Below are 27300 nucleotides of genomic sequence, written 5' to 3'. Positions count from 1 at the left end.
TACACATGGTTTTTACATAAAATTCAATTGGTTTTTTTTTCAGTAATCCATAAAATATATAGAAGAAATGTCGATAAATTTTTGAAATCAAAATTTTTTTTACATTATAATATAATGAAAGTTTGCTTCTTTAAATGTTTTCTAATCTCATCTATTGTGATAAAATCTTGGTATTCAAGTGGATATTATAAAAATGTTCAAAGAGAAAACGGTGATCTGAGTTCAACAAGAATATTATGTAGGCGTTTAAACTTAACGCATACAACACAAATGTTATACAGACAGAAGGTGCAATATTATGTAACTAGCCATTGTTCAATTTATCTATACAGCGAAAAATAAACTTTAAGAGTTTTGTACATTAATACCAACATCTAACAAACATCAACAACAAGTGGTTATAATTTGTTATCCAATAGGAGAACGAGTAAAAAAAAAAAAATTTATTGTATACTTGATTTATTGCGTTAAAATTTGAATGAAAGTTATGATAATTTTCACAAATGAATTCTATACGCAGTAACTAAAAAATTTAAGGGTTCTGCACCCATTAACATAACCTCAAACTAAAAAGTTGTTTATTAACAACAAATAAAATTAATTTTATCAAATTTTAGAAGATTTAGTTGTACAGTTTTCGAAATAAATTATTTTGCGCAAAAAATTTATTGACAAAATAATAATTATTTAACATTTTTTTTGTTTTTTTTTTCTTAAAATTTATGTAAAAATTGTAATTGTTATCAAAGTTTTACAAACCCAGAGAAATGATATATATTTTTCTCACAGTCTAATAAATATTTATTTGATTTAAATAAATTTTTATTTAATTTAAATAAAAAATTTTATTTACGCCAAATAAATAGGCTGTGAGACAAATATATGTTTATTTAACTCAAATATATTTTATATTTGGTTCAAATAAAACATTTCTCTGGGTGTACTCTTTGAAAGATTCTCTAGAATTCTGATTTTGTGTTTTTGTTAAATAATATTTTGTTTCAAAAATTAATCAACAAATTTTTATATAATTTTTAAACAAATTATTATTTAACAAAAACAAAAAATCAGAATTCTAGAGAATCTTTCAAAGAAGCTTTTGTCTATAAAAATTACAATTGTTATATAACTTTAAAAAAGAAAAAGAAAAAATGTTAAATAATTATTATTTGACAATAAATTTTAAAACAAAATATTTTTTTTTAAATTGTACAATTAAATCTTTCAAAATTTGGTTTAATAAATTTTAAATATACTTTTAGTTCTTTAAAAAATCATTTTTTAGTTTGCGGTTATGTTACAGTGTTAACTACCCTTAAAGTACCAAGTTAGTAATATAAAATCCATATGACGAAATATATCTAAAATAATTCTATACCTATACTTAAGAATTAGGCTTGCAACACTGAAAAAAAAATTATTTGATTCAAACAATTTATTTGATTAAAATAAAAAAATTATTTATGACAAATAAAATAATAATAATAATATTATTAATAATAATAAACTCAACCCCCCTTACCCCCCTTATAAATAAGGATTTATTTTTATTCTATATTAATATAATTCTTGTAAATTTTTTTAAAAAAATACATTTTTTTACATTTTTTTACATTTTAAAGTTTTCAACTCTTTTATTAGACCCTTTTTAAAACTAAATTATATTTTATTAATATCTATAACTTCTATTTTTATTTAACATAAATTTAATTCCTACTTATATTAAAAATTTATTAATTAACGAAATCTAAATTTAATATTTACTTAATTTTAAATAATATTAAAATAAAATTAAATAAAAAAAAAATTAAATTAAATAAAAAAAATAAAATAAAAAAAAAATAAATATAATTAAATTATATTTTTATTTTTATTATTTATTTTAAATAATATTATTATTATTATTAAAGATCTTTACTCAAGGCCTTTGTGATCGGCTTGTGCGTTGGTCTTCGGAATCCAATTTGATTCCGGAGTCTCAAAACGGATTCAGAAAGGGTAGAAGCTGTTTAGACCATATCTTTACCTTGTCTTCCATCATCCAAATCCATTTAAATAAACCAAATGCAGTGGTATATGCCGTCTTTGTTGACTTTAAGGGGGCCTTTCCTTCTGTCCCACACAAATTATTATGGCAGAAGTTGCGCTCGCTTGGCATGAGCACTAAAGTCATCAATATTTTGAAAGACTTCTATAACTCTGCGACTACGCGAATAAGAACTAGAGAAGGATCTACTGATGAGGTCCGTGTTACACAAGGGGTACTTCAGGGTGAAGTCCTCAGTCCCATTGAATTTCTCTTATTTATTTCTGATATTGACGATTTTTTTATTAAGCAGGGTTGTAGAGGTCTTTCTATAAACAGTAAGGAGGAAATATCAATGTTAGGTTACGCCGACGATTTTGTCCTCCTCTCGGATACCGTTACCGAATTAAAAAGAAAACTCAAAGCCTTAAACCTTTATTGTTCGCAAAATGGTCTCACGGTGAATGTAAATAAAACAAAAGTTGTTATTTTCCGCAGATCTGGAAATTCATCGGCAAAAAAATTTAAATCTTTTAAATTCGCAGAAAAACGTATTAAAGTTGTCGATGAATACACATATCTAGGAGTTACGTTCTCGGGTAGTTGCTCATTCTTGCCTGCAGCAAGAAAAGCGATTAGTGCAGCGAATGTCGCCGTGGGTTCGGTTTTGAGGGTGATTCACGGGTGTGGCGCGAACTCCTGGAATTCATATTTAAAATTGTTTGAGAGTCTGTCATTGAGTGTTCTTTTTTATGGAATTGAGGCCTGGGGCCTTAAACATTTGGATCTGGTTGAGGGAGTGCAATTATCTTTTTACAAGAGACTCCTGTCTCTGCCTATATGTACGCCAAACTACGCCGTTAGACTAGAAACGGGTTCGTCACACATTTCGCTCTCGATATTCAAATTGATCTTAAAATGGCTTGAAAGAATAGCAAAAATGGACCCATCAAGGTTTCCTAGGTTATGCCTTGAGAGGCTAAAAACTCTGGCCTTGAGGGATCCATCTGTAAAATTTAATTGGTTTTGTCAGTTGAGGGTATTTTTTGAGGAGTGTGGTTTGGTAGACGAATGGCGAGATATGTGTCTCAATATAGAGTCAATTAATATTAAACTTCTTATTGAGAAATACAGTAATTTTTTGTGTGAGAGGGATAGAGCCTCTTATTTGCGATCTAGGAGTTTGCAAATTTACCCGAGTCTCTCGCTTGAGCCCGGCCCTCAGCCATATTTGCGAATGAAACTGCCTCTGTCTTTTAAAAGGATCTTAGCACAGATTAGGCTGATCAATGTCCACGTCTGCAGAATTATCCTTGATAAAAAGAAAATTTATCGTTTTAATTTAGAATCGAATTGCAAGTATTGTAAATCCGAGAATGAATCTTTGTCACACATACTGTGTAACTGCTTAGCGTTCGAGCATATATGGGAATCGAAATTTCCTGCGCTGAGAAATGTTGACCGCGGAGACTTCTGGTTGGATGTGTTATCGTCAAAGAACTTTATTATAATTAAGACCTTTGTCTTTTTAATTAAGAAAGTTTTGTCGGAATGTCAAGATAGATAATTTGTTTTAATTTTTACTATGTAACATGTTTTTGTATCTTTTTTTTTCACGAGCGGAACCCTCTTGTAAGCATTATTATAATGCATAAACAAGTATAAATAAATAAATTATTATTATTATTAGGTATTATTATTATTATTATTATTATTATTATTTACGCCAAATAAATAATTTGTCTGAGACAAATATACGTTTAATTAACCCAAATAATAATTATTTAAAATTAAATATTTATTTGATAATAGCTTATTTAAATAATAGATTATTTGAATTAAATAAATTTTTTTCAGTGTATATAAAGATTTGGCCAAATTGGAATTCTATATTAAATAAGAATTCAGTTAAATATAAAATAGATATGAAAATTCAGTTCAATATAAAGTCTATAATTTATAAAAATATTGTTAATTGTGAAAAACAATTTAAAAATTTCAATTTTCACCGATAAAAATTTCCTTTCATTTTATTATTTTCATTGTTATAGCTATTCATAAAGCAGTAAAGTTTAATTTAAAATTTTATGATTCAACTAGAGACATCTATACACAATTCTATGAACTTTAAAATACTTTTTCATTGATAAAGTAGTAATTTTTGTTAAAGTGATCTATAAATATTATTATATTAAATATTTATTCTAAATAAAATGTAATAATAAATTATTTTTTAATCCTTCGAATTATCTTAAAAATTTTGCTTTAATTTAATCCTATATAATAATAAAATTAATAATCATTTAATTATAATAAAATTTTCCTTAAATAAAAAAAAATATATAATTTATATTTTATTAATAATACATTAATAAAAAATAAATAATATTCTTATTATCATGAGTAATATTTGAAAAGCTGTAATTAAATAGAGAAATATATTCTCGGAAATAATAATAAATCTCAATATATATACTGTGAGCCTACACCGCAAAAATAAATAATTCAAGTTGCATGTCGCGCACATAATAATTTCTAAAAAAAAAAGTTTCTTCACTTCATATGAATTTTGATAGAACAATAGTTACTGCAGCTGTTAAAGGGACAACAATGCAGCTGACTCATCAGTCGTGCTGGTCATGCAAATATATTTTGCACCTGTTCTTTTTCTATACACTGACCCTCAGATTTTCGGAAAAAAAAATTCTAATATTAAATATTAAACTTAATTTTCAATGATTTAATTTTGCAATATTTTTTTAATATTTTGCAATTTTTTTATTTTAGAAAATTTAAATTAAATAAAAATAAACCAATAAATGGATTTTTAATTTGAATTTTTTTTTTTTAATGTAGAAGAAAAAAACAAATAATAAAAAAAATTATTTGAATATTTTGTTTTATTAAATTATTTTTAACTATTTTTGAAAAATGAAAATTTTTATTTCTAAGGAAATGCGCTTAATTTTACAACAGTTTATATTAAAAATGATAAAGTGACAGTAAACACGTGCTTCACACCGCGTGTATCGACTTATATTATGAAATATTAAATTTCATCTCTAATTTTAGTTACCTCACTTTATATTCCCTTCTTTGTCAAACAATTTCTAAAAGCAAAACTTTTAGACATTCGTCTAATTTATCATTAATTTACTATTAAAAATTAAAAAAAAAAATTATCTATTTTCCATGAAAAAGCATTAATATTGCATTGGTGTATTGCAAAATTTATGAGAAAAAAAACGCGAATGAAAGGGATGGATCCAGTTATATCCAGATGAAACCGGTAATTTCCACCATAGAACATAGAATAGTTTATGAAGCCAAAACACGGATTTAAAAAAAAAAAGAATCCTACAATACAGGGAACTTTTTTTTTAATAAAATAATAATTTAATAAATTCATAAAAAAAACCGTAATTTAAAAAAATATTTTACAACTGACACTATAATATGGGATGGTAACATACTATGTTTTAAAAAAAAATGACAATGGAAATAAAACTAGCAAAATCTAATTATAAGAAAATAAACTCTCTCTCTCTCTTTTTCTCTATGCACATTTTATATAATTGAAGCAATATCATTAAAAACTATAAATAAGTTTTATATAAAGTAAAATAAATTCCAAACATCGAATGGCAATTGTGACCGTTGTGATTCCGTGTTAAAATTATAGGAAATTTAAAAAAAAAAAAGAAGAAAGTTTCACTTACTTGCTGGATTTTCGGTCGTCTTTTAACCCTTGATAAATTCCCGTTGAAGTCATGATGAAGGATTCTTGTAAATTTTTTCAATAAAAAGACAGCGATTTACCCACTTGAAAATTGTTTATAGCAAAAAGGCCAAAACGATTATAAGACGAGAGAGACACGCGTGAACTCAACCACAATACACACACAACTATAACTGCCTACTACATCCAGATTCCAGGCGGATGCGCTTTGCTTGAATATGATTGGTGGATACTCCAATTCAACTATTATCGACTACTTTGAATGTTAAATATTTAAATAATTTTGATAAATATGTTTTATAATTAAATTACATATAAACATCAACAATAATTAATTACAATTATTTGACTTGAATAAAAATAATTTATCAAAAAGAGAAATAAAAATTTAGATTTTATTTGCGCATGTTTTTTTCATGTATTTTTTATGCGCAAAGATAAAGATAAAGGTGCTTTCACTTCAGTATCGTTGAATTTTGATTGGCTGTACAATAAATCGAATTTTTATTACAGCCAATCAAATTGATTCGTTGTCCAATATTGGATAAAAGTACCTTAAGGTACGTGTTACAATTTTTTTTCTCCAATTAAACATACCCATCCCTTATTAATTTACGTAAATTATTTTTCCACGTGATGTATATACATAAGAAACATTGATTTACGTGTATCTGCGTAAGAAATGTCAAAATTTGTTTACGTTTACATTTTATTAATTAGATTATTATTTACATATTTATAAATGACATGTTCTGGTTTTTATCAGTTTTATTTATAATTTTTTCTAATTTTATTATTATCACAATAAGTTCATTTGGCGATAGATCACAATATTATGTTCTCTGTATTAGTGATTGTAATTCAAAAAGCTGTCAAATTGGTTTGTATTTTTGTTTAATTTTTAATTAATTTTCGTTTATTATATTAAATAGTTAAAAATAATTATGTAAAAAAACAAAGTTTTTTAAAATAAGAAAATAATATATGGTATCTTTTTTTTGTAATTTAAAATATTTGCGAGAAAAAAGAAAAAATTAAATTATTTTTTAGATGGTGAATTTAAACAATATCCCTCATTTGATTTACGTTTATTAAATTGGTCATGCAGGGATAATTGTAGTTATAATTGTATGTGGAAGACAGTTAATTATTTTACAACACATGGACTCGATGTACCACAATTTCATGGAAAGGTAAATTAAAATAATTTAATTTTTTTTTTTGAAATTAATTAATTTGAATATTAATTTCAGTGGCCGTTTATTAGAATATATGGTCTACAAGAGCCAGCATCAGCATTATTTTCATTATTCAATTTATATGAACACGTGACAAAGTATTTGAAATTTAGAAAAGAATTAAATTCCTCTTTTCCAATGGTCAATGTGTGGACATATTTCTTTACAGTAAGGACATTAGAAAATTGATTTAAATAATTGGGAATTTTTGATAAATTTTTTTTTCTTTTTTTTACAGATTTGTACACATGGTTGGCTTTGGTCAACAATTTTTCATGCCAAAGATGAATATTTCACTGAAGTTATGGATTATTCTTGTGCTTTCACTACTGTTTTAACTTTATTTTATTGTTTTATATTAAGGTATTTAATTATTTATTATTCTTATTAATTAATAGTTTATTTATTTATAATTTAAATTTTCATTTATTTTCAATTTTTAATAAATTTAATTTTTTTTCTCTCTACAGAATAAGTTATCAAGATACATTGAATATTAAAATATTTTCTGCAACAACTTGTGCATATATTGGCATTCTTTTGATGCATTTATCACATTTATGGTCGGGAAGAATTAATTATGGATATAATATGAAATTTAATATTGCAATTGGTAATGAATAATTTCTAAAAAAGAAAAAAAAAATTTTTTCTAAAATTACAAAGCTGAAGTACGCAACGTTTATGATAAACGATTTTTAAAGAAATAATATTTAAAATGAAAAATTCTATAATTTTTTGCCGAAAAAATATTTCTTGTAATTTTCATTAATCACCAAATTATAAAAAAAATATTTTTTAGGCAAAAAATTATTTCTTTTAAAATCGTTTATCATAAACGTTGCGTACTTCGTATAAAATTATTGAAATTTTAATTTCTTTCCTTTTTTTTCAGGTTTTATTACTTTTGTTATAACAATGATATGGTGGTATCGAAATCGACGAAAATTACCACATGTCCATTTAATTGGTTGGTTTACTGTTTTAACTGTTACTGTTACTTTATTAGAAGTATTAGATTTTCCTCCAATTTTTTGGACTTTTGATGCTCATTCTTTATGGCATGCGGCAACAGTTCCACTTGTCAGTCTATTTTATAGATTCATAACTCTTGATTGTTTCTATTTAAGAAATCAATATCTCAAATTGGATGAAAAATATTTGTTATAAAAAATTATATAAGAAATTTTATTTATTGAGAGTAAACAAAATTTTTTTGTTTTTAAAACAGAAAATATATAAATATTTTATTTTCACTATTTTAGTGAAGTAAATGAAAATAATATATATTATTAATTTAAAATTAATAATTCAGAACAAGAATTTAATTTATTAATAAATTTTCAGTTTTTGAAAAAAAAAATTGTTTTTTATTATAAAAGTTTATTTGTACGATAGTATACATTGATTTTCTTTCACACGATTGCAATAGCATATAAATAAATTACAAAAATCATGCAGAAACTTGTAAAATATACTCAGTATACATTAAGTTTCTATGTTTTGTTATTATAGTATTTCAGTAATAAAATGTAAAATTGTATTTTATTTAAATAGTTGTAATTTTTTTTTTTTTTATCTATAATTTACATTTCTTTTTTTGTGAAAATGTAGAAATAAATATTTTTTTAAACAGACAGTTTTGTTCTTTAAAATATTTTGGGCAGTGAATACAGCTATATTAAATTTTTTTTTTTTAATAGTTTTCTCAATTATTTTAAGGTTAATATTATAATTATATTTTAATCGGAAGACTGTAAAACAGAATGAAAAATTTTTCAAGGAATGTTTCTGATTTAGAATTACAATTTCTAAAAACTACAATACGATAACACTGCGTAAAATTGATTTCTGGAAAAATAAACAATTTTCTCTCTTCCTCTTTTTTTTTTGTAACTTCACTTTTTTTTTTAAGTACTAGTCTGTACATTCTTAATTTTCTTTTAGAATATAATTTACACTTTCAAAATATTGTCTCGGAAGTTAATATTAAAAATGTTTTAAAAAAATCTTAATGTAAATAAATATATATCGCGATATTTTTTTTCGAGTTTAATTAAGAGATTATAATGTAAGAAAACGATAAAATTGGGTAAAAATATAATTTATCGATTTTTTTTTTTAAATACCTAATTAAAATTTTCTTAAAAATTCAACCATTTTTGAGTAAAATCTAATTTAGTAAAAATAAAAGTATAATAGACTATAAAACAATAGATTAAGCCGGAAGTACGTCGCCATATTTAAATTTGCCTAATTACCTTTACATTTCACTAAGAAATATTTATATTTTTTTGCGACGTAATTGCAATACGATAAAAATTTTGTAATACAATTAGATCTTAAATTAAAAATCATTAATCTCGCAGTCAATAAAACGTAGCACCAAATTTTTAATTTTGTGCACTGAGATCATAAAATAAACTGCGACAAAAGAAAAAAGTACTTTTCTTTTTGTAAAATTGTTTTCTTTTTTTTTTCATAATATTGTAGAAAAATGGCACGTAGTTTGTTCTGTTGGAGAACTATTGGAATATTTCATTGTAAAATTAGTGAAATGTAATTATTTTCGCAAAACGCAACTTCCGATTGACACGGTAACCGTAATAATTAAAAAAAAAATGCTTTGCGTAGAATTTTATAAGCTCTAATATAAAGTGACAGAAACCAAGTTTCCATCATGGAAGCATAAAATGCTATCACATTTTCTGAATATAATTAGCTGCTCCTCTGTACTTAAGTTTCAGCAGTCATGTCTGCCTTTTAGTCACCGGATATAAGTACAATTTTTTTTTTTCTTTGTTTCTTTATAAAAAAACAACTATCTCGAAAAATATTTTGTGTGTTTTGCTTACAATATTCAGTGTTTAAATAGGGCCTCGTGTTCAGGATTATCGTCCCTGTGTTTTTCAAGATTACCCGAAAGTGTTGGATCGGGTCTTCGTCTCTTGAAGAAACCAAGCTTCCAAAGAATCAATGTCAATAAAATTAATAACAATAAACCGGCAAGAATCGCGCCGACTATTATCCAAATTGGCACTGGTTCAGGTTCCTGTTGATCCGATATATCTGGATACGCAACAGTTTCCGCCTGTGAATAATAGATTAATAATAATAATTTAATAATATAATTTATTTAGTTATTTAAGTAAAAGATTCATTCTCACAATTGTAAAATCATCCGACACATTCTCTTGTTGTATTATAACACCAGCGGGAATAATTATTTTCGCATGCGAACCTATTCGCACCTCATCCACTTTGCGATAATCTTCAGCAAGTGTGGAATTCCAAAGTCTAGATTGAAAAAAAAAAATCAAATTGAATTTTTTTTTTTTTAAATTAGAAAAACTATTTTACATACCTTGCTTTAATAGTAATAATTGCTTCTTTTTTTCTTTGTAAATTTTCAATTCTACATATAATATCTGTGCATTTTGCCGTTTGTCCTTTGCAACTCTTAAAAAAAAAATATATATATTTTTTTTTAAAAAAAGATAATTTAAAAATTGAAAATTATTTTTTATCTACATACCATGTGAACAATTTGATGTCTACGTCCATCTTTAATATACGTTCGTGTATTTACCACTTTTTCAGTATCTCTTCTTCTTCTAATGTAATTTGAATTATTGTAAACAATAGGATATGATGTCGTTACAAGTGGTTCAATTTCACTGACACTTCCTTGTAATTTCAATGGATTTACATATCCAGCTGCTACTTCACAATTTCGACTTATTCCTTGTGCTTTAATTATAATTTATTTATGAGAAATATAGTCATAGAAATAAATTATTTATTAAATTTTTTTTCAATAATTATATTTGGAATTTTTAAGAATAAAATGGAAAATAATAAATTTTTTTATAAGCTGAATTTTTTTGACAAATAATAATTTTTTTCATTTTAATTCATCAGTTTGAAAATAATTGAATAATGAATGAATTTTAATTTTAAGCCTATCTAAAATTAATATTTTAAAAAATAATTCAATTTTTAAAGTATTTTTGAAGTTTAAAAAAATTAAATAAGTATGATACTATGAAGCCAGTATGAATAATATAAAAATGGAATAAAAATTTAAAAAATACCTTGAACAGAAGGAATGTCTTCCAAATAAAGTAACCATTTTCCATGTGGTTTGTCATTAGCAACTTCATAAGGCCATCTAATTTTAACATCTAAAGCACTAACTCTCCATGGTCCCTCGTTAAACACTTCATAAATATGAAAAACTTTTGGTCCAATTTCATGTAAATGTTTTATTGCCGATTCGCCAATAACGGGCCCTCCATAATATGCCCACTGACTTTTCGATGTACTATTCGAAAAAAAAGGGAGAATTAAAAAAAAATATATATATATATTTTATTTGAAACAAAAAAATAAATACATACCCTTTTATAGATAATTCCGCTCGACGAATAATAGCTGCTTGTAAGAATGTGGGTATTTTCTCATTAATTTCCTTTGATGTTGAATTAGCAAAAACTTTAAATGTCAATTGTGATTCATGATCCTCCAATTTTGTTGGATCAAATCTCACTTGTAAAAATACAATTTTATCTTTTTTGAATGGATTTCCCAATGAGCAGGCAACAATTGTTGTATTATACATACTACAAATTACCGAATCATTTGTTTTTGTACCAATGTAATTTAAATTCGGTGAATGTTCCACGAATAATTGTGCCTCATATGCTGATTCACCGATATTTTTTATAGTCACATTCACAGCAATATCTGCATTCTCTCTCAATGTTAATTCATAAAAATTTTGTTCACTTGAAGACACTAAAAAAATTTTACATTATTTTTAATTTTCAATTTTTTTTTTTTTTTTTTTTTTTTGTAGTCAGAAAAAAACAAACCTTTAAGATCAAGTGCAGCTTTTATTCGCAAATCACTTTCGCAAATATCATTTTCACCGCAATCTTTTTGAAAAGTTGCCTCAAACACTTTGGCAGCTTCTTGCTGATTTAAAATTGGATAATTTTTAATATCAGGCAATGGTGAGCCTTCTTTTGGCATTACAGGTTCTTCTTGTATTAATGTATAATTTAAACGAAATTTAATTGGTGATTGAATATCTCTTGTATTCTCCTAGAAATTTTTTTTTTTTTTTTTATTATCTACTTTGAAGTGATTAGAATTTTTATTTTTAACGAATTTTTAAATACCTTTAAATAAACTGTTTCCGATTGACAGTGAACACGTTTACTGGCATCTAAAATAACTTGCCGATGAATTATATGCGAACGTGAATCACGTGCACGGAACCAAACTCGTGAAAATTTCTTTAATCCCGAATAAGTTTCGGCTTCAATGAAATAATTCAATTTCAAATATGATTTGCCTTCTCTCTTTATAATTGATCGTGTTTCGCAACATGCTTCAAATGAGAAACTGAAAAGAAAAATTAAAAAAAAAACGTTCTTGAAAAGTTGGAGAAACAAATAAAAAAAAAAAAAATTAGAAACAACGAACCAAGTGTAATTCGATGATGGATCAACAAAGCAGCCTGGTTTACTAGGATCAATGGATTCTATTTTCTCTTGATATAATCCATCTTTTTTAACGTATTGAATGTAAGTTGTAATGTTAATAATATTTCTCGATCGAAGTAAAGCAACAGCTGCATCATCATAAGCGCCTACCAATAAATCCGGATAACCATTTTGATCCATGTCAATTCCTCCACTAAGTGAATAACCAAATGTACGTAATGGTACAGGTGTATCCTCCGAATGAATTACCTTCACAAAAATTAAATACAATTTTACTTTGAAAATAAATAAATTAAAATAAGAAAAAAAAAATTTATACCTGTGATGGAGTAGTTATCAAACCATTTTTCGAGCCAAGATAAATATAAACAGTTCCTTTTCCTTCATAAGGCGCGCCAATAGCGACATCCTCATATCCATCTTGATTCAAATCCCCTAAATTCGCTATCGCAAAACCAAACCTATAATAAATTGAAAATTAAAATTTCAAAAATATTTATATTTAATTTATCAGACAAAAAAATAAAAATATATACCTCGATTCTTCTTTGCCAACTAATTTTGTCGGTGCACATTTTTTGCAAATTTTCATATTTTTTTCAAATGTCGTGTAAACATACACGGCACCGCCTTCTCCTTTATTAAAATAAAATGGTGCCGCGACAAAAAGATCCGAAATTCTGCAATAATTTTCAAATTAAAAAAAAGAAAACATTAAAATTAAAATTTTTTAAAAATACTTACTTATCACCATTTACATCGGCTGAAGCGATTTCATAACCAAAACTCGATCCCAATTGTTCACCATCTAAAGTCATGACAAATTGTAAATCTGCTTTTCCTTCGTTTCGCATAAAAAGAACAACTTGTCCAGTTTCATTGGAACGCGGTGCTCCAGCTGCGTATGCTAATCCATTTTTGAAAAAATTTCCAACAGCCACAGACATTCCTATTAAAAAAAAATTTATTTCTTAAAAATTAGTAAATAAAATAAATAAAAAATAATCTTTAAAATTAATTCTACGATTTTCTAATTTTTTTTTAAATGATTAGAGATATTTACCAAGATAACTGTATTTTTTAACAGGTGAAGCATCTTGCATGGGAGCATTGTAAATCGTATTATCTCTTTTAAAAAAATTATCCTCAACCGTTGAGATATAAACAGTTCCTTGCCAGGTATAAGGACCAGGTGTGCCAATCATAACGTATTCCTCAGAAGTTAATAATCCACTTGTACCAGCCAAACAATATCCAAATTGTTCATGTGCCCTGTAAATATTTATTTATACATTCAAAAGGTTTTATATTGAAATATTTGGTAATTTTAATTGCCGATTTTTTTTTTTAATTAATTATAAACAATTGTTAAACATAAGATTTTTAATTATTATTTTTCTCATTTTCAACATATATTTTTTTTTTTAAATAATAAAATTATTATCAACATTTAGTTATAAAAATTAATAATTAAAAAATTACATTCGCATGATTCATGTGATTTAATAATAAATAAATAAAATTTTATTACTTGTCAGTAGGTTTCCCGGAACAAGGCTTTTTCAAATCTTTCACTTTTAAATCCTGATATAAGACGTAACATTGTCCTTGTCCCCACATAGAATCTTTCGATTTCACTATGTGACGATGAGCACAAACCTGAAAGGATAATTTACATTTATATTACGTTGACTTTTAAAATAAATTATCGCTATTTTTTTCTCTAAAAAAAGAAAAAAATTGTCGTACCTTTTGCTTCTAAAAATTTTAAATAAAAAAGAACAACGAATTTTAATGAAATATTTATTAATTGACACTGCTTTTTTTTGATAAAAAGAAAATTATAAATAAAAATCATATAAATTTATTAAATATTGTTATTTTTTAAAATATTTCTCTAAACAAATGAATTATATAAAATATTTCTCTAAACAAATGAATTATATAAAATATTACCATCACTTTTCCACCAGGACCTTGACTTCGTACTGTAACTCCAAGCCATTGGTTATCTTTCACTTCATTATTGCCAGGTGGAATTAATTCTTCACTATCAATACCTACGGTAAAAAAAAATGAATGTAAAAAAAATGTAAAAATAATCATTTTTATTATTTGAATGAAATGCTGAGTGCATATAATGATGTGCGTCAAACTTCAAAAATTCTTCAAGACAACTGCGGTTAATATAAAAAATTCCTATAAGAAAAATATTAATCTTTAAAGAAGCGGAATATCAATAAAATTCACTATTTCGTCGACTTCAATTTAAAATCAATAACAATAGATAATAACTTAATAGTTAAAATTATTTTAATAAATTTTGTGTTTAAATTTCAGTTAGTAACGTTTTCAGAAAGCAATTTTTTTTAATTAGAGAATTAAAAATTAATTTCAAATTATTAATTATTGTGTAGAATTTATTTTAGTAATAAAATTAGAATTAGTTAATCTCTTATATTTTCAGCTTTTACAATTGTATAATTAATCGCAGAATATTAGAAAGGCGAAGCAATGTTTTTTTTTTTTACTCATGCTTATCCTGAGAAATGTTTTTTAAAACACATTTTTTATGCTTGTTTTGTAAATGTAAAATTGTTAGTTTGAAATACAATGTAATTGTGTATGTGTGATAAGTTGATGACACTGATTAATATTAATGAACGTTGATTGGTCAATGAAAAATTGCAAAACTAGCTTTCGTTAAAAAAAAAACAGATTTCAAAGAAATAAAAACTAAAAAAAAAAGTATTAGTTGAGTAAAACTGTAAATACACAAAAAAGCTTAATGCATAATTAGTAAAACGATAAAAATTCAAAAAAAAAATAATGGCAACATTTAATTGTTAGTAGATTTACCAGTGAGTATATATATATATCTTTATAAAATACAAAGAAAGCACATTGAAAATTCGTCATAATAAATTGAATGTACTCACTTTCTGTTGTTTAATTAATTTTGAAAAAAAAAAATTAAGCTTATTTTCTGAACATGCTTAAACTTTTGTTTATTTTTGTTAATTTTTTTTATTTTCTCATGCACAATGTCACGTTCGGCTCAATTTTTTGCATAATGATTGTGTGAATAAAATAGTTTCAAAAATAAACGTTTTATTGAGAATGCTTCATTCGTTTCATTCTCAAAAAGAATGCCGGTTTGTTGACTTACTTGAATCATATTGACCACCTTCGTCTCCTTTAATGGATAACCGAAACAAATTTAACTTAAATTATTTGTGTTATTTAATATTTAATGTAACGAAAATGTGTAACCAAAAATATGTGTATTTCAAAACAAAAAAAAAAAATAGAAAATTATTTTAAAAATGAAAAAAGCTGTGGAAGATTGAAAAAAAAAATTCTGATTTAATATTTCTATTATCTTTTTACTAAGAAAAAAGACCAAAGAAATAGATATTCTATAAATAAAAATTCATCACTTAAAAAATTCTCAGCTTTTGTCAATTTCAATTATTCTTCATAATTTTAGTTTACAAAATCATATATATATTTTAATTATCAATTTAAATATAAAAAAAAAAAATTCTTACTTTTTTGTCCATCAGTGATAACTTGTTGACAATCTCGTAATGTCGAAGTTAAGGGACATTTCCATAATGCACCGGATCTATTTGTACCAGGTTGTATATTTTGATCTAAAGGTGCTCCCACCAAAATCCTATTATAATAATAATTATTAATAAACGTTAAATAATTAAATAAATATTATTAAATAAACAATATAATATTTTGAAAAAAATGTTTTTAAGAAATAAAATTTAAAAAAAAATTCTTTACCATTAAAAAAATGATATAAAAATTGTAAATAAATAAAATAATATCTAATTTACCAGCTTGTTCGTTCTCCATTAATATCAGATATTTCCTGATGTTCGGCTACAGAAAAACCGAAATAAGAACCCTTTAAACCTCTTTTTATAACAGGTATCCGTGCTTCTAAATTGAAACTGTTTACACAAGATAATATAGATAACACAAGACACAAAATAATGCCGCCCTGCATTTTTAATCAACAATTGTTAATTATATGATTTTCTTTTTGATTTACGTTGAACGTAACATTGGGTCGATGATTTTTTTCCAAAAGTTCTTCACGGCGTCACCTCAAATGCCTTGGATTCTTAATCAAGATCCACCCACGTACTTGTAACAAGAAACGACAATCACTTGAATCACTTCAATGGAAATTTCTATACTTTAAAAATGACTAAAGCCTGCATCATTTCTAACAGTAATTTTATATTATTCTATTAAATTTCATTGACAAATAGAATAGAAATAATATTCATTGAATTTAGAAATTAATAAAAATTATGTATTTGAAAATTTTTTAATATTTAACCAAATTTTATACAGTCACACCCCGTTGTGCAAGCAGACGGAAAATATTTTCTTTTCTTTCTCTTTCTATATTAACGTGACCTACATATGTTTATCTTTATTTGACACATGAAATTATTAATAATATATTTTTGTTTTGAAAAAAAGAATAAAATAATTTTTATTTTATTAGTAATTTAAAAATATGTATTTAATATTCTTTGCTAATTGAATATGTTTGAAAATATTAAATAGAAATAATAAATTTAAAATAAAATATTATTTTGAATGTTTTGACACTCGGTACAAGGATGGGAAGTTAATTTCTCAACGAAAGGGTTGGATAGTCTAGGAATGATTTATTACAACAACTTCTCAATTGTGACACTGGACAAATTCCCTACAAATTTGTTGTTCTACAAAATGCTTTTTTAAAGGTGCTTTTATAACTTCTTGATTTTTGGCAAGCAAAAATTACGAAACTGTGGAAATAAAACCAATTAGCGATCATTGGCAAAAAACGAATAAGTTACCTTTAAAATTGCAATGTGATCACGCCTTTATAATTTTCGGACAAGTTTTTTTTTTTAAACTTCCCACCCTTGCGGTAACCTTAGTGCGTTTCCCATATCGCGGCAATTAAGGTTAGGTGTCAAATTATTAAAAAATTAGATAAATTTACATTATTCAAAATTGACATATGTAAATAAATATTATTTTTAATAATTTTTGATATATTTTACTTGTGAAAAAATTCAAATGAATTTATAACATTTAACCTCTAACCTATATGTCACTTCCATATTTATAACATTTATATAACTCAATTTTCGATACTTACCCTTTGGTATCATTATTATTTTAGTATAATTTCATAATTATTACAATAATTTAATTTTAAGAAAATAAATTTTCTTTCCTTTAGATAAAGTTTAAAGTCAAGTGACCTAATGAAGAATTGGATGACAATAAATTTTCAAAATTAAAAAAAAAAATGGGTGCTAACCAAAGTTCGCATAAATTGACTGTTGTTAATGATGAGGCAGAAGGAAATGTCATTCAAGTTTCGAATGCAATTGTCCAAAGGCTAACGGATGGATTAAAACAAACATCGAATCAATCAAAAAATGCGGATGTAAAAGTTCAATCTTCAAAGAAACCATCAATTTCTGCTGAAGAAATACCTTCAGGAAATGTGTCGTCAAATGGTTATCCTTCGTTTCATTATCCAGAATATACAATAACTGCTTTACAAATGCAAAAACAAAAGGAAACAGAAATTGATGAATTAGATCAATATTGGAGTAAACGTCTACTCAATTTGGAAATGAAACACGAGAAAATAAATAGTATTCTTCAAAATGAATACAATAAAGCTGTGGTTGATTATAAAAGTGGTAAGTTGATTTTATTTTTTAATTCTTAATTTCATTGTTTTTTTTTCTCTTTAATTCATTTGAAATCAAAAATTCTTGATATCGTCAATTTCTAGAGAAAAGAGGCTGTGGTGAAATAATGATTCCATGTATGGAGAATACAAAAAAAATTGCAAAATGCTATCAAGATAATCCACAGCATGCTTTGGAATGTGGAACTTTCGTCAAAGAATTCGCCAATTGTGTGGATGAATGTCGAACAAAAATTATTGCCTCTCGTTGCTAGTAAATAATATACATAATTAAATTTAGTTCACCATCTTAGGCTCTTTTTTTCCCCTCCATCAATCCAAAAAAAAAAAAAACTTGGACAAAATTTCCAATTGTAAAAAAAAAATGGTGGAATTGTAAAAATTTTTCTGAAAATAGAAAAAAAATCTCGTGAACAAATTCACATTTATTAGATGTTTAAAAGTAGAAAAGCTTTTAAATATCTAAAAATGAGATTTCTCTCAGTTTTTAATTTATAAGCACTGTAAATTATATAGACAGAAATAAAAATAAAATATAAAAATATTGTTTTAAAAATTATATTTGTTTTTAATTCAAATGATTACAAGTTATTTTTTATGTTACAGGAATCACAGGCACGTGTTAATTTAACTGGAAATTTTATGTGATTACATAAATTAAAAAATTTTTGAAATAGAATTTAATTCCAATTATTTTTTTTTTTTTTTTGCAGGCACAATATTTAAATTAAAAATTTTTCCTTTTCCAAAACGTTTTTTAAAAGATCTTTTTTATTGTACTATTTTTTACAGTAAAAAAATTGCTTTTGATAAAATTTGCCAAATATTTTGTTTTTTTAAATGAAAATTTCCAAAAGTATATTTTCTTTTTATTGTTGGTATTGAATAGTTTGATTCTTTTTCCCACGTTATAAGTAACACTAAGTTCTTGAGGCTCTTAAAATGTATAGAAAATTGGAAAAATCTATTTTTTTTGTCAAAATTTATGATTTGACATATAGTTTAAGCAAACACAATAAACTGATAATAAATACGTTATGTAGAAGTTTTTCTTATATATTACGATATTCTTAAATGGTATCAACGCAAAAACGGATGAAAGAAAAATTAAATTAAAAAGTAACAAAAAAAAAAAAATGTAAGAAAATGTTTTTAAATTAAAATGAAAAAGGACGAACGTGAATTAATCGCTCTTTTTGTCGCTACCAGTTTGAAGTAACTTTGAATGTTCTTCATTTAAACGATCATATTCTTTAGCAAGTGAATCGGCTTGCGATTTAATTGCCAATTTATCTTTTTTCTCCTTAGTTAATTCATTTTCAATATCAGTATTCTTTAATTGAAGTTCTTTGATTTGTGTCTTTAATTCGGACACTGCTTTATCGTATGCTTCATTCGATTCATTTTGTGCACTCTCACCAGTTGTTTTTTGTGATAAAAGTGTTCTTGCTGTTGTTGTCGCTGATTCCGCTTGTCTCATTGCAGCTTCACTTTGTGCCAATAATGATGCCTGAGTTGAAATCAATAACACCAAACGTCGAATCACTAAACTCAAGAATAATGCAAATCCTGATATATAGAAATTTCTTTGCGCTCGGAATAATCTCATATTGCCTAAAAAAAAAAAAAAAGAAAATTGAAATTAAAAAATAAATAAATATATTTTAGAATACACACCTTGCATTTCTGCATCCAAATGAGCGTGGGCATGTTCTCCGCCTTCGATATTAGAATATTTTCTCATTTCTCGAATGGCATCCAAAAGAAATAGTACTAAAATTGCAAGCAATACAAGAAAATACATTGACGCTTGATTGCTTAAACTTTGAAGAAATCGTGATCGAAAAAGTTTTTGCCATCTTCTTGGTGAAGCTACTGGTAAAACCAATAATAAAACAATGAATATTTCCACATAAAGAAATGATGCAATTAACGTCCACTGTAGACTCATTTTTAATGATTTGTCTATAAACAAAAACGTGTAATTAATTAATTTTTTTTAATAACAATATATTTCTTTTGAATTTACATAAATCTGACGCAATTTGATAAAAAAAAAATTATAATTATTATTATTAATTAAATCGATGTTTATATAAATTATTTTTAAAAAAAGACAAAAATTTAACAAAAGCAACATTATTAACAATGACAATGCAATTTTATCTTAATTACACTTTTACAAATGAAAAATAAATCAAGAAAATGGAAAATAGTGTCATGAATACATTTCTAAATGTTAAATACGCAGAAAATAGTAACTTATCATTTATACATGCAAATATTTATTAAAATTGTTGATTTTTTTTTTCAATTTCAATATACCTTTTAACAAATATTTAATCTTGTGTTAAAAAATCTATTTTATATTTTGAAACTTGAAAAATTAACAAATGCACATTATCCACGTATTACACTAAATGACGTGTTACTCAATTTTTACTCTTTTTGCTTAATAAACATTACAATATTAATATTATAAGAATGTATCACAAATTTATAATCAGTGACGTGTATATTAAATTAGTCTCAAAAAAAAAAGAAATTTGAACTTTTTTTTTTTTCTTATTTATATTACCGAAAAAAAAAAAATGTCGGAATTATTATTTTCAGAGATGTATTATAAAATATAATAAATAATGATATTACCGTTGTTAGTATTCTTCTAGAAATGCAAAAACTGTATGACAAGTTCAAAGATCAGGAAACTGGGAAAATTTTATAAATAAAAAGTCACATTCAATGACGTCACATACTTGAAAAGTTCCTTGAAAGAAACCGGCAATGATTCAGGGATGGGTTGTTAAAGTTGAGAAAATAGTAGGCTAATAAATTAATTATTAGAAATTATTACAATTATTACTATTATTATAATATAAATAATAATATAAAATAATAATATATAATAATAATATATATATTAATTATATATTATATATAATTAATAATTAATTTTCAATTATTATTCGAACGCATTGTAAACGTAGCTTTAGGAATGCGGAAAAAACAAAAAAAAAACCCCTCTGCAACTTACCCATCTCTGGACTTATTTGACACATGTTTAATAGTGACATGCGTGAGTTAAATTTAATCTTAATTTTTTGTTTATAAATAATTAGTTTTTAAAGTATTTCAATTTAGGTAAAGAAAGTATTATAATTTGTAATAAATTCTATATGTTAAAATAATAAGTGATGGCAGAAAAATTACGAAGATATGAGAAAATCGATTACTTGGGAGAAGGACAGGTTATATTTATAATTATACTTTATAATAATAAGTTACTTTATTATTTTACTTTATTATTAATAGTTACTTTTGCAAGTATTTTTGTTAGAAAATTTTTATTTTAGTATTACTAAAATATATTTATAGGTTAAGTATTTACATTTTGATTTAGTGTTTCATTTTTTTTTGCTAATAATAGGTTAAATAGTGACTATTTTTAATTTACGATTTTTTTGTTAATGATTATATGTTTTTCTAATATTGGGGTTTTTTTTCAGTTTGCCACTGTTTACAAGGCAAAAGACACCGAAACGAATAATATCGTTGCTGTTAAAAAGGTACTTATTAGATTTATCGAAAAATCGGAAAATAATATTTAAATATAATTTTTTTTTTCTTGTAGATTAAAGTGGGAAGTCGAGCAGAAGCCAGAGATGGCATAAATCGTACAGCGTTGAGAGAAATAAAACTTTTACAAGAATTAAAACACGATAATATTATTGGTTTATTGGGTAATTATTTTTTTTTTTTTCTCACCAATGTCTATTTTCAATTTTTATTTGATAAATATATATATTTTTTTTTTTATTTCAGATGTTTTCGGTTACAAGTCAAATGTATCGCTTGTTTTTGATTTTATGCACACTGATTTAGAAGTTATAATAAAAGACACAAATATTGTCTTAACGGCAGGAAATATTAAATCCTATATGATACAAACATTGCAAGGTCTTAATTATTTGCATTTCAATTGGATTCTTCATCGTGATTTGAAACCAAATAATCTTCTTGTTAATAATGAGGGTATTTTAAAAATTGGTGATTTTGGTTTAGCTAAATTTTTTGGCTCGCCAAATCGAATAAATACACATCAAGTTGTAACAAGATGGTATAGAGCACCGGAATTATTATTTGGTGCAAGACTTTATGGAACTGGTATTGATATGTGGGCCGTTGGTTGTATATTAGCGGAATTATTATTACGTGTACCATTTCTACCAGGAGAATCGGATTTAGATCAATTAACTAGAATATTTCAGGTAATTTTCTCAAAAAAAAGAATAATTTTATATTTATTTATTTATGGGGCATTCTATTTTAAAATTATACCCCTAGTAAACAATTGACAATATAAGTCATTTTTTAAATAATTATTTCTCCCATTTAATTAAATCAAATTACTTTTGCAATGAGTGGTTTCGAAACAGAAATTTCTAAACTTTATTATTGTAAAAAAAATTTTTTAAAAAAACGTTTAATTAGCATAAAAAATTTAGTTTGAAGGTTAAACTTGTAAATATCTCAAAACACGTTGTCTCCGATTTTGACAAAATCTGTGTCAAAAGAAAGCTTAAATATTCTATTTTTTATTTCCGTAAAGTTTATAATGGACATTTTCGAGGATTTCGAAAAATTAATTAAAATTCTCAGACGTTTCAAAGGTTAAAAAGCGTTGAAATTTGCATGAATAGAGAATCTCTGTTCAAATACAGCGGCATTTGTTTTTACGAAATTTTTAAATAAATAAATTTTAAAACTTCAATTTTAATCTTAATAATTTTTTTAAATTTGAAAAATTTTTAATTGCAAATAGCTAAAGATCAATATATTTATTGTTTACAATATTTTTTTTCTCTAATGTCAAGTGATGTAATAATGTAAGGTTAATGGAAATTAAATTTAAAAAACAAAATCCGCTCTTAAAGAAATGGTTCTCCATTCATACAAATTTCAATCCTTTTTAACCTCCGAAACGTCTGAGAATTTTAATTAATTTCTGGAAATTCTCGAAAATGTCCATTATAAACTTTACGGAAATAAAAAATAGAATATTTAAGCTTTCTTTTGACATAGATTTTGTCAAAATCGGAGACAACGTGTTTTGAGATATTTACAAGTTTAACCTTCAAACTAAATTTTTTATACTATTTAAATGTTTTTTTGAAAAAATTTTTTTACAATTGTAAAGTTTAGAAATTTCTCTTTCGAAACCACTCATTGCAAAAGTAATTTGATTTAATTAAATGGGAGAAATAATTATTTAAAAAATGTCTTATATTGTCAATTGTTTACTAGGGGTATAATTTTAAAATAGAATGCCCCTTATAATAAATTGTAATTTTTTTTTTTAGACTTTAGGAACACCAACTGAGGAAACATGGGCGGGAATGACTGAATTACCTGATTTCATTCAATTTAAACCATTTCCGGGTACGCCAATTAGACATATATTTACTGCCGCTGGTGATGATCTTTTGGATCTTTTGGCGAGTCTTTTGAATGTCAATCCAAATGAACGATGTACTTGTGATCAGGCATTGCAAATGCCTTATTTCAGTAATAAACCGGCACCAACACCTGGGGCAAAATTACCTTTACCATTGTTCATTCGTCAACAACCTGAGGAGAAGCCTAGTCTTAAAAGAAAATTATTAGAATCAATGGAAGGTGGAGCGTCATTAGCAAAAAGACTTCAATTCTAATTGTGGGAATAATTAGAATTATCTAATTTATATTATTTTGTAAATAAACTTTTATATTATTCAATTCAGTTTAGTGATTTTCATTTGGAAAAAAAAAAATTCTCTTTTTTTCTTATTATTGTACAGTTAATTAAATGAGAAATAAAATATCTTTTTAATGTAAATGAATTTTTTTTTTGACACCTTAAAGTCGATAAATGGAAAAAGGATTTAATGAATTACTCGTGTTTTTTTTTTTTATAGAAAAATACATTTCTAAAAAAAATGTGTTTATTTCATAAAAAAATAGATTGAATAATTGTCGATTAACTTGAAGAATCACTGCTATCACTGTTAATTGTTCGCTCAACTTTTTTTGTTTCCTTCTTGTTGATATACTTTACTGTTTCAAATAGATGTAACAATAAATTAGAACAATTATTTTCAAGTGATGATGAACAAATGTTTGCCGCAATCGACATATGCTTTCGAAAGACATTTAAAAAATAATCAGGTGTAGTAAAAGTGCAATTGACATTCAATTCAATTGGATCCTGAAGGCAAAATGTTGTTTCCACATTCAATGGAATTGGATTTTTTGTATTTTTCACGTACTCAACGTACCTTGAAATTAATTTTTAAAATTAGATTCAATTTTTTTTTTTTTCAAAAGGGTGATTAAAAAAAAAGAAAAGAAAAATTAATTTTCTACCTGTTCATGCTTTCGGGTAAAATATTCACATTTTTAAAAATCTCCTTTGGATGTGCATAACCATCAATTGGACAAATGACAAATTGTTCAAAATCAAAATATGCATAAAATTCAAAAAATCCACAAAGTAATTCAGGAATTGTTTTATAATTAAATGATGGATATTTAATTGTTTCATTGAAATTCACTTGCCATCCATCAATTATTTCAGGATTAATATCATTTTTTAATTTTATTACCGAAGGCACAATATTAACATTTGATTGTTGTAAATAAAATATGCATAACCATATTAATGAATAATTTGTTATTTTTGCAATTTTAAATCCACAAAGTTTTGCCCAAAATTTAACAATCATTATTAATAATTTAAGGCGTGTATCAATTGATAAATAATATTTTATCAAATGACTATTGTAAATGCATATTTGATTTTTAAATGATAATTCACAAGTGATTTTTGTCTTTTTATCGGTAAATTTAATAATTGGCATTTTTCCTTTTAAAACTGAGACAATTTTTCTATATGAATAACTACTTTCAAGTAATTGCATTAATGCAATTGATGATATTTTTCGAAATGTTAAAACACTTGGTAGTGTATTTTTTTCATTCAAACTGATTGTTTCAACTGAAATTTAAAAAAAAAAAATAATATTTAAAAAATTATTTACAATACAAAATTATAATTTATAGTTACCTATATTTAAATATACATCCAAATCAGATTTTTTAAAACATAATCCATTCATTATTGAGCCTAATTGATGTATTTTACACATTGGAAAAGACTTTTGAAACAATTGATTTAATTGCTCCAAAATAGGTTCATAGAGAGCTTCTTTTACATCATCTTTTAATGTCATTTCATTTAAAAATAATTTCAATTGATCTTCAAAATTTTCATTCTTTTGCATATTATGTTTTAATCTTTTATATTTTATTTTACGATTTTTCATTGGTTTTACATTCTTTTTTTCACTAATCAATGATGTTTTTGTCGTAACACTGAAAAAGAAAAAAATGTTCAATTACAAAAAAAAAAAATTTTCATAACAATAACTTAATTACCTTAGTAGTGTAGAATTATTTCTTTTCATTGGTTTACTATTAAATAAATTTACAAGCAAATTTGTTGAATTCTGTAAATTTTCAGCACAAATTTCCGCTGCCACTGAAACATGTTCTTGAAATGATTTAACAAATTCACTGGAAATATCATTTGTGCAATTTTTATTCAATTCAATTGGATCTTGAATGCATAATGATTTTTTAATATCAAAGAGAAGATCATCATTATCTTTAATATATTCCTTATACCTGAAAAAAAATATATATATTATTTCTCTTCTAAAAAGATTGAAAAAAAAAATAAAAATACCTTTTCATTGATTCTGGTAGATTATCAATATTTTTAAATAATTCCTTTGCATGTGCATGACCATCAATTGGACAAATGACAAATTTTTGAAAATCAAATTTAGCATAAAATTGAAAAAAGCCACAAAGCAATTCAACAATAGAACTTGTATTTTTTTCTGATGATAAATAATGAATATTTTCATTGAAATTCACTTGCCAATTGGCAATAATTTGTGAATCACAATTTTCTTGTAATTTTAATATTGAAGGCACCAAATCAACAAATGATTGTTGTAAATAAAATATTAATAATAATGACAATGCATAAGTTGTTATAAATAATCCCGATGATTTAACCATATAAATATATTCTGTTGAAAATCCACAAATTCTCGTCCAATATTTAATAATCATCATCAATGGTTTAATGCGATTATCCATTGATATATAATGTTTTATTAATTGACTATTAAAAACACTTAAACCATTGCTAAAATGTAATTCACAAGTGATTTTTGTTTCTTTATCAACAAATTTAATTTTTGGCACTTTTGAAAATAATTTAACATCGCAATATAATGGTGTGTAACGATATAAAAGACTTTTTGCCGTTGAAAAGAATTTTTTAAGTGTTAAATCAGAGGAAACATTTTCATTCAAATTAATTGTTTCACCTAAAAAATTATTATTATAAATTTTTTTTTTTATTAAACATTATATTTTGTTTTTTTAAAATTTATTTACCTATATTTATATATATTTTCAAATGATCATTTTTTAAGCACAATCCAGTTAATGTTGAACCAATTCTAAATAATTTACACATTGGAAATGATTTTCGAAATAATTTATTTAAACGTAAACAAATACGTTTATAGGAACCATTAACATCGCCATGTGGTGTAACTATTTTTAAAAATGAATTTAACTGACTCTCAAAATTTTTATTCTCCTTTAATATTGTCAGTAAATTATTAAGTTCAATATTGTCATCAATTTGTTCAGTTAACATTTTTATTACATGATTTTTTCCTGACAAATGCCCTTTAAATGCATGTTCCTTAGGGAATGAAATTTGACAAATGTCACAAACTTTTGTCATTTTTAAAAAGATTTTTACAATAAATTCCTCACAGAATTTTTCTTTTTTTATATCATTTATATGAAATAAATATTATTTTAAACAAATCGACATTCAAAAATCACAACACAAAAAAAATTGTAAATAATAGTTTCATTGTCATAAACTGTAATGTAAGATCTGAAATGTAAAT

The 27300-nt window shown here is 24.6% G+C and overlaps 7 protein-coding genes across 12 annotated transcripts in view; 3 read left to right on the top strand and 4 right to left on the bottom strand.

The window, feature by feature from the left end:
* The window catches only part of LOC127287390 (microtubule-associated protein Jupiter), a 55513-nt gene extending 49565 nt beyond the window's left edge, over positions 1–5948 (bottom strand). Inside the window, exon 1 of the mRNA XM_051314298.1 lies at positions 5746–5948. Coding sequence (XP_051170255.1) covers positions 5746–5798 — 53 coding nt within the window. The 5' untranslated portion in view covers positions 5799–5948. The remainder of the gene's footprint in view (positions 1–5745) is intronic.
* Positions 5949–6415: 467 nt separating this feature from the next.
* LOC127287398 (post-GPI attachment to proteins factor 3) lies at positions 6416–9381 on the top strand. Its single transcript, XM_051314310.1, has 6 exons — positions 6416–6645; positions 6816–6958; positions 7019–7171; positions 7242–7366; positions 7474–7616; positions 7899–9381. Exons 1-6 carry the CDS (start codon positions 6513–6515, stop codon positions 8171–8173), a joined length of 972 nt encoding a protein of 323 aa, XP_051170267.1. The 5' UTR covers positions 6416–6512; the 3' UTR covers positions 8174–9381.
* A 145-nt stretch (positions 9382–9526) lies between these two features.
* Positions 9527–17158, bottom strand: LOC127287397 (integrin alpha-PS1). 2 transcript variants are annotated; one of them, XM_051314308.1, is made up of 18 exons: positions 16365–17158; positions 16065–16192; positions 15683–15709; positions 14470–14573; positions 14045–14172; positions 13577–13785; positions 13258–13462; positions 13050–13193; positions 12833–12974; positions 12494–12762; positions 12187–12412; positions 11878–12109; positions 11404–11800; positions 11098–11327; positions 10539–10753; positions 10368–10462; positions 10171–10300; positions 9527–10094 (listed from the first exon to the last, which is right to left on the bottom strand). In XM_051314308.1, exons 1-18 carry the CDS (start codon positions 16535–16537, stop codon positions 9864–9866), a joined length of 3285 nt encoding a protein of 1094 aa, XP_051170265.1. In that variant the 5' UTR covers positions 16538–17158; the 3' UTR covers positions 9527–9863. The 2 variants fall into 2 exon arrangements, with proteins under 2 accessions (XP_051170265.1, XP_051170266.1); XM_051314309.1 differs by lacking the exon at positions 15683–15709.
* A 263-nt stretch (positions 17159–17421) lies between these two features.
* Positions 17422–19399, top strand: LOC127287400 (MICOS complex subunit mic25a). 3 transcript variants are annotated; one of them, XM_051314314.1, is made up of 3 exons: positions 17422–17498; positions 17780–18251; positions 18347–19399. In XM_051314314.1, the coding sequence occupies exons 2-3, from the start codon at positions 17849–17851 to the stop codon at positions 18514–18516; spliced, it is 573 nt and encodes a 190-aa protein (XP_051170271.1). In that variant the 5' UTR covers positions 17422–17498; positions 17780–17848; the 3' UTR covers positions 18517–19399. The 3 variants fall into 3 exon arrangements, with proteins under 3 accessions (XP_051170271.1, XP_051170272.1, XP_051170273.1); XM_051314315.1 differs by having other exon boundaries at positions 17456–17556; XM_051314316.1 differs by lacking the exon at positions 17422–17498 and adding an exon at positions 17585–17701.
* Positions 18805–21055, bottom strand: LOC127287399 (B-cell receptor-associated protein 31). Of its 3 annotated transcripts, none has more exons than XM_051314311.1 (3): positions 20912–21055; positions 19940–20227; positions 18805–19876 (listed from the first exon to the last, which is right to left on the bottom strand). In XM_051314311.1, exons 2-3 carry the CDS (start codon positions 20211–20213, stop codon positions 19446–19448), a joined length of 705 nt encoding a protein of 234 aa, XP_051170268.1. In that variant the 5' UTR covers positions 20214–20227; positions 20912–21055; the 3' UTR covers positions 18805–19445. The 3 variants fall into 3 exon arrangements, with proteins under 3 accessions (XP_051170268.1, XP_051170269.1, XP_051170270.1); XM_051314312.1 differs by having other exon boundaries at positions 19940–20228; positions 20916–21043; XM_051314313.1 differs by lacking the exon at positions 20912–21055 and adding an exon at positions 20588–20723.
* Positions 21056–21293: 238 nt separating this feature from the next.
* Positions 21294–24039, top strand: LOC127287163 (cyclin-dependent kinase 7). Its single transcript, XM_051313958.1, has 5 exons — positions 21294–21510; positions 21769–21828; positions 21894–22002; positions 22085–22530; positions 23623–24039. Exons 1-5 carry the CDS (start codon positions 21457–21459, stop codon positions 23971–23973), a joined length of 1020 nt encoding a protein of 339 aa, XP_051169915.1. The 5' UTR covers positions 21294–21456; the 3' UTR covers positions 23974–24039.
* Positions 24040–24208: 169 nt separating this feature from the next.
* Positions 24209–27263, bottom strand: LOC127287314 (uncharacterized). Its single transcript, XM_051314156.1, has 6 exons — positions 26771–27263; positions 26046–26700; positions 25736–25984; positions 25365–25672; positions 24665–25295; positions 24209–24576 (listed from the first exon to the last, which is right to left on the bottom strand). Exons 1-6 carry the CDS (start codon positions 27126–27128, stop codon positions 24279–24281), a joined length of 2499 nt encoding a protein of 832 aa, XP_051170113.1. The 5' UTR covers positions 27129–27263; the 3' UTR covers positions 24209–24278.
* Positions 27264–27300: the final 37 nt, after the last annotated feature.

Source organism: Leptopilina boulardi, unplaced genomic scaffold, assembly GCF_019393585.1.
Source record: "Leptopilina boulardi isolate dan_hultmark-lab unplaced genomic scaffold, ZJU_Lbou_2.1 LbouV2_368, whole genome shotgun sequence".
Classification (NCBI taxonomy): Eukaryota; Metazoa; Arthropoda; class Insecta; order Hymenoptera; family Figitidae; genus Leptopilina; species Leptopilina boulardi.
This window is presented reverse-complemented; position numbering and strand designations above follow the sequence as displayed.